Source organism: Onychostoma macrolepis, chromosome 05 (assembly GCF_012432095.1).
Source record: "Onychostoma macrolepis isolate SWU-2019 chromosome 05, ASM1243209v1, whole genome shotgun sequence".
NCBI lineage: Eukaryota > Metazoa > Chordata > Actinopteri > Cypriniformes > Cyprinidae > Onychostoma > Onychostoma macrolepis.
In genome coordinates this window covers 42108986-42115905 of record NC_081159.1, presented here as the reverse complement: position 1 = coordinate 42115905, position 6920 = coordinate 42108986, and the positions used below count along the sequence as shown (strand labels likewise).

Here is a 6920-nt window from a genome sequence, read left to right as displayed (position 1 = left end):
GCGCGCTGGAGCGGAAACCCAAGATCTCTACATCATGTACATCGCCGTCAGACCCGCTCAATAGAATGCAGTTGCAGCCGATCCGATCACCATAAAGATCGATAACGTCTGTGCGCGGCAGGAGAAGGAGGAATAATAATCAAACTAAGAGAGAGACGTGCTTCCTGCAAGACTCAGCAATGGATATCAGTCGCTGCATTAAAACGCCCAGAGAATGGCTCGGCGTAGTTTGCACATTTCTTTTACTCACCGAGTCGGTTTTGTGTGACGGTGCAGACTGGAAGAAGGAGCAGGAGTGTTATAATTACGCCGGTGGACACGTTTATCCCGGAGAGGCTTTCCGCGTCCCCGTCTCTGATCATTCCTTACACCTGAGCAAAGCCAAAAGTGCGTTTCGCGCATTTATGCATATGCAAATCATATGAATGTTCAATGCATTAATAAAAATGAAAATTTGGTCTTAAATATATATTTTTAAATATCCATTCATTGTAATGGAATGTGATTTTGCATATGTTTCTAACGGCTGTTAACACGTACTACTATTAGCCTGTTAGCATTGACTCTTATTTGAAAAATGTGTGGATGGAATTGAATTTAACGTCTGTGTAATTGCTTTAAAAGTTATTTTTGAGATAATGAATGCTGCATAAATTGTTCCAGAAGGATTGTCAGCAATATTTTGTCAGCATGATAGGTAATCTGATGCGTTATCAGAATAATTAATTCACATTAGTGTTTGAGATATTAATATGTGCTGTTTATTTGTGCAAATCAGGTCATTTTAATAGCTATTAGTCTATGTTGTGTATAAAAGTGCACTGCTTTTAAAGACACGTCATGATTTAAGACTTGGATCCAAGACAGTTTTTTTTTCCAGCATGCTATTGAATCTCTTAAAGAGACAGTAGATTACATACGTGCATATGCACTAAAATATTAATAATGGACGTTGGGATATGATTCTTTAAAATAAATAAATGCTCTGTTATGTTTCTTTTCAGTCTCAAAACCAGCACCACACTGGGAAGGAACAGCTGTGATCAATGGCGAGTTTAAGGAGCTGAAACTGTCAGATTACAAAGGAAAATACCTGGTTTTCTTCTTCTACCCTCTGGACTTGTGAGCATGCTTTGACTACATTAACTTCAGTTACTCTTAAAATTAAATGACTGAATGCACAAAACACTTATCAGACGTTTAAAATCATTAAGATTTTTAATGCATTTAAAATAACTCTTATGTTCACTGAGGTTGCACATAGTTGATCAACAATACAATAAATGCAGAAATGTTGTGAAATATTACAATTTAAAATACCTGTTTTCTATGTGTATATATTTTACAGTGTAATTTATTTCTGTGATCAAAGCTGAATTTTCAGCATCATTACTCAAGTCTTCAGTGTCAGTTATAGTTGTTCAATTATTAATAATGCTTCTAATTATTATCAATATTGAAAACAGTGGCGCTGCTTTATATTTTTGTGGAAACTGTGGTACATTTTATTTTTCAGGTTTCTTTGTTCAAAAGAACAGCATTTATTTGAAGTAGAAATCTTTTGTGACATTATAAATGTCTTTGCTGTCATTTTCAATCAATTTAATGCATCCTTGAATAAAAGTATGCTTTTCCTTTTTCTTGTTTGAATGATAGTGTATCACGGTTTCCACAAAAATAAAATATGAAGCATGAACTGTTTTCAGCATAATCAGAAATGTTTCTTGAGCAGCAAATCTGCATATTAGAATGATTTCTGAAGATCATGTGACGCTGAAGAGTGGAGTAATGATGCTGAAAATACAGCTTTGATCACAGGAATAAATTACATTTTACAATACATATTTACATAGAAAACAGCTATTTAAAATTGTAGTTATATTTCACAATGTTACTGTTTTTACTGTATTTTTGATCAAATAAATGCAGCCTTGGTGAGCAGAAGAGACACTAGAAACAGTTAATTATTCTGAACGTTTGACTGGTTGTTGATCCACAGCACGTTTGTGTGTCCTACTGAGATCATCGCCTTCAGCGATCGTGTGCATGAGTTTCAGGCCATCAACGCAGAGGTGGTCGCCTGCTCAGTGGACTCTCAGTTTACTCACCTGGCCTGGTGAGGACACGCTACTACATTTAAACATGGACTTTGAGATGATTAACTGTGATATCTTATATAAGTGAGGACTGTGAATGGACTCACCGCTGGCTTCTTTTTATCAGGATCAACACACCCAGGAAACAAGGAGGTCTCGGACCAATGAAAATCCCTCTTCTTTCTGACCTCACTCATCAGATATCCAAAGACTACGGCGTCTTTCTTGAGGATCAGGGACACACGCTCCGGTACTGAAACCAGGCCTTTTCATTTTCTGACCCTGTTGGACCTTAATATTGTAAATGGATTTTACAAATGTATGTTTGAAAATTAATTTCCAGTGATCAAAAACAAGACAGGCATTCAGTGAAAAATCAGAACCCTGATTTTAAAGCTTGTGTTTCAATGTTACATTACTGACTTGCCTGCGGAGTTATGCGGTTTTATCCTCTGCTGTCTTTTAGAGGTCTCTTCATCATCGATGATAAAGGTGTCCTCAGACAGATCACCATGAATGACCTGCCGGTGGGACGCTCTGTTGACGAGACCCTCAGGCTGGTGCAGGCCTTCCAGTACACCGATAAACACGGAGAAGGTACAGCAGCTATTAATCATTTCACATCTTACATTGATACTAGAATTGTAGCGCTCCAAACAGGAAAAAAGTCCTGGTACTGCAGGTCCTTGTACTGCAGGTGCGTGGAACCAATGGTATACTTGAGAATGAGCAAAAAGGAAAAAGTCTACAAAAACATTTTTTTATTTTATAAATTGCATCGTGCAAAAAGTGCAAAGTGCATGTGAGTTAAAAACAGCTAGACACCAGCAAGCAAACGTTTCAGCACATTGCTATCTTCAAATGCAATTTATAAAATAAAAAAAAATGTTTTTGTAGACTTTTCCAGTCTTGAGTGGATCAGTGTGCGGTTAGCCATCCTTTTTGCACATCTTACATTGATGACACACTTTCGACTCTTTTTTTTTTTAGACTTAATAATAATAGATAATGGTGTTTTCTAGGGCTGCCGATTTTAACACACTGATTTATGAAATTATATGTTTAATCTATTTTAATACTTGAAATATTTGGATGCAAATACAGAGTTTGAGATTAATCATTTTAACTAAAGACAGGGTTTTCGTATCGCTATAATAACAGAGTTGTTATTGTTAACTAGGGCTATTAAAAATAGATCGTGGTTGCTGAAAAAAGTGGAAATAAAATAAATACAAATAGAATACATACAAACAATACTAATATTAGATGAAAAACTTCAAAGGGAAATTAGAAATGTTGCTTTGGCAACTAACCAAAGTAAATTTAAGATAAAACTGAAATAAAAATTTATTAAAGCTATATATATATATATATATATATATATATATATATATATATATATATAAAACATAAAAAAGGACAAAAGCACATAATAAAATTACTAACATTTTAAAATAACATGAAAATGAAAACTGAAAATATAAAAATAAAAGCTAAAAATATTAATAAATACTACAGTCTGTAAGTAATACTAAAATAACATAGCATAATCAGATTAAGTGAATTATTTTAGAAATGATTAAATATCATTTATCATCAAAGTCCAAAATTTGAAATGTAGCAACAATGTTGAAATGGGCAGCAAATGGAGGGATTTGATTAAGAATGAATGAAAGCGAATGCTTGCGTTCAACTAACAACAAGAGAAATCTTTTTCATTCATCTAGAGCAGAAAAAGTTTTATGTTTTTGATCTCTTTTTTTTTTTTTTTTTTGAATATACATGACAGTTTAAATAAAGGGAAAAAATTATAATCTTGAAATGTGGAATGAAGTGTTTGGACAGTGATATGTTAGTCAATATCAGTCAATCTCTAATTGTATTATGCATTACCCACCAGAACAGTGTAATATAAATAGCATATATCACGCATACTTAAGTTTATAAATGTGCATGATGTAAATGTAAGGGTTCGTTTTTAGTGTCACTGACTGTCTCTGTTGTCTCTCTGACGACAGTGTGTCCAGCTGGATGGAAGCCTGGCAGTGATACGGTAAGATTTGTGTGTGTGTGTGTGTGTGTGTGTGTGTGTATGATCACAGGTTACAGTATCTCTCTGTATTTCTCCTGTTTCCACACAGATTATCCCAGACCCTTCAGGCAAACTCAAGTACTTTGATAAACTCAACTGAGCGTAATGTTTCACTACATGTTTGTTCTGATGACTGTTTCTGAAGCGCAGAATAAAAGGAGAGTTTTGATAAACATTTAGTCCTGTTTCGTCCCTGCAATGTGTGTCTGATTGTTTGTGCCTGTAAAATAAAATGTCATAGAAATTAATGAAATGTTAAAAGCAGTAGAAATTTCTGTTGAGTATTTTTTTTGACTTGTTTTCCAGTACAAATATTTAAAAAACATATATGTATATAGTCTTGACCACATGGCTGTTTTTTTTTTTGTTTGTTTGTTTTAAGCATGAACTCGCATCATTGTGATACATTTTTCAAAACACAAGATATTATTTTGCATCTCCTGTTATCTTCATTAAGGATGTTTAGATATTTGTACTGGAAAATGAGACGAAATTTCCAAGGAAGGAAATTAAAAACATTTTAAGAAAAGGGGGGACCTTCAATTTTGTGTTATTGGAGATAGTATCAGGGTTATTATAGTAAGCTAAAACCATAAAAAATATATTTGTTAACTGAAATAATTTTTTTTCTCAATATATATATATAACTTTTTTTTTTTAGCTATTTGCTGAGGAAATGCCACATTTTCATGTACACAATTAAGTTAAGTTTAAATAACAAAAACTAAAAGTGAATTAAAACTAATAAAGACAGCATAGAAATATTAAATAATGACAAAACAACAAAATTAGTAATGGAAAATCAAAAATTTTAAATAATTCAAACTATTAACAAAAACTATAATAGTTCCATAATTATACTAAGACATCTGATGTGTAAAATGGTTTTAAATCTATTAACTCTGCAGTAACATCGCCATCTGAAATACAAATGGAAATCTATCCCAATTGTGTCTATAGTTTTAAATCATTAGCAATGGAAATTCATTGGTCAAAGCTGTGAGAATCCTGAATCTACAAACATGCATATATGAACCGATTAGTCTGACACTAGAGGGCGATGTAGAATCAGCTTTTGTAGCACAACCCCAGCAAAACAAAGGTGTTTTTCTAAAATGAAATGTGTGGAAAATCAACATTGTGATGCTTTGCAGCTGCTGTGATTGCAGTACATTGAAACTGAGACTAAATTACAAGCATGAAATGACTCTGAGCAGGAAACACAGCACTGTTTTTAAGGAAAGGCCGGTATTACTGCAAACATGCGCAGCTGCAATAACAGTGTCACGCTGCTAAAGACTGGATAAGGCTGTTTCTTTACCCCGTCCCAGACAGATGTTAAGGCCAAAGTGCAAACGTATGAACTGCCAGACAATAAAGCTATGCATGTGGGAATATGCAACTATTGATTCTTTAACTATTGCAATTTCAGTATTATGAACTCTTTGAGTTGAACTGAACTAGTGCTCCAAATTATCTTTTTCTAAATGTACTCCAAGATATAATTATGTAATATGTGACCCTGGAGCACAAAACCAGTCTTAAGTCGCTGGGGTATATTTGTAGCAATAGCCAAAAATACATTGTATGGGTCAAAATTGTCGATTTTTCTTTTATGCCAAAAATCATTAGGATATTAAGTAAAGATCATGTTCCATGAAGATATTTTGCAAATTTCTTACCGTAAATGTATCAAAACTTAATTTTTGATCAGTAATATGCATTGCTAAGAACTTCATTTGGACAACTTTAAAGGCAATTTTCTGAATATTTTGATTTTTTTGCTCCCTCAGATTCCAGATTTTCAAATAATTGTATCTCAGCCAAATATTGTCAGATCCTAACAAACCATGCATCAATGGAAAGCTTATTTATTCAGCTTTCAGACGATGTATAAATCTCAATTTCGAAAAATTGATGCTTAAGACTGGTTTTGTCGCCCAGGGTCACATATCAGGGTCACAGTCATAACATCTGAAAATTATTAAAATGAACAAAATCACACAAAGTTTTGGATGTTTCTGTAATGAATATACATTTTTCTGTTTTCATCGAGTAGGAGTTGTATTTTTCTACATAAAATCTTTTATAAATTGCATATTTAAAATGCTAAAATCCTCACTCCAGTAATCACATACTTAGTGGAAAATTAATCGATCATGAGGTACAGGAACCTTGTAATACTTCAAATCTTTTTACAATGTAGAAAAAAAGACTAAATCCAATTTCTTGAAGTGTTTAAATGGTATTTCAGATACTTTTGCATTCTAGGACAAGGCCAGTTGGGAATAGATGTAAACAAACTGCTGAGTTTGCAGCAGTTCGTCATTTTTTTTGTCTTTTGTTTTTGCAGCACTGCTGAAAATGAATATAGATTATAATGTTCTGTTATTAATCTCAAAATAGCCAGAACAAAGGGACCTGTTTTTTTAGTATTGCATAGGCAGTGGAAACGTTTGCTCCCCAGAGAGCAGATTTTACTGTAAAAGTCTGTATTTTTGTGTGTGCAGCAAAGGTCAGTCACATGTTCGGGTCAAAGGTGTGGTGCAAAAACTCTGGAAACTCGTCATGTGTCAAAAAAGAAAAAGTGGACAAATCAGCATTTAAAGTCACTCAGGGCAGGATGTTCTGTTGTAATATTAGCTAATACGTTAATATGTCATACAGTTGCATGTGCATGTGTAGTTTTCCATCATCTGCACCCGTTTAATAGTTATTTTTAAGATGTTTTT

The 6920-nt window shown here is 33.6% G+C and overlaps 1 protein-coding gene across 1 annotated transcript; it reads left to right on the top strand.

The window, feature by feature from the left end:
• The first annotated feature begins 127 nt into the window (after nucleotides 1-127).
• On the top strand, nucleotides 128-4361 carry prdx4 (peroxiredoxin 4). Its single transcript, XM_058775262.1, has 7 exons — nucleotides 128-387; nucleotides 1005-1122; nucleotides 2000-2116; nucleotides 2224-2346; nucleotides 2563-2693; nucleotides 4115-4149; nucleotides 4238-4361. The coding sequence occupies exons 1-7, from the start codon at nucleotides 180-182 to the stop codon at nucleotides 4286-4288; spliced, it is 783 nt and encodes a 260-aa protein (XP_058631245.1). The 5' UTR covers nucleotides 128-179; the 3' UTR covers nucleotides 4289-4361.
• The last annotated feature ends 2559 nt before the right edge of the window (nucleotides 4362-6920 follow it).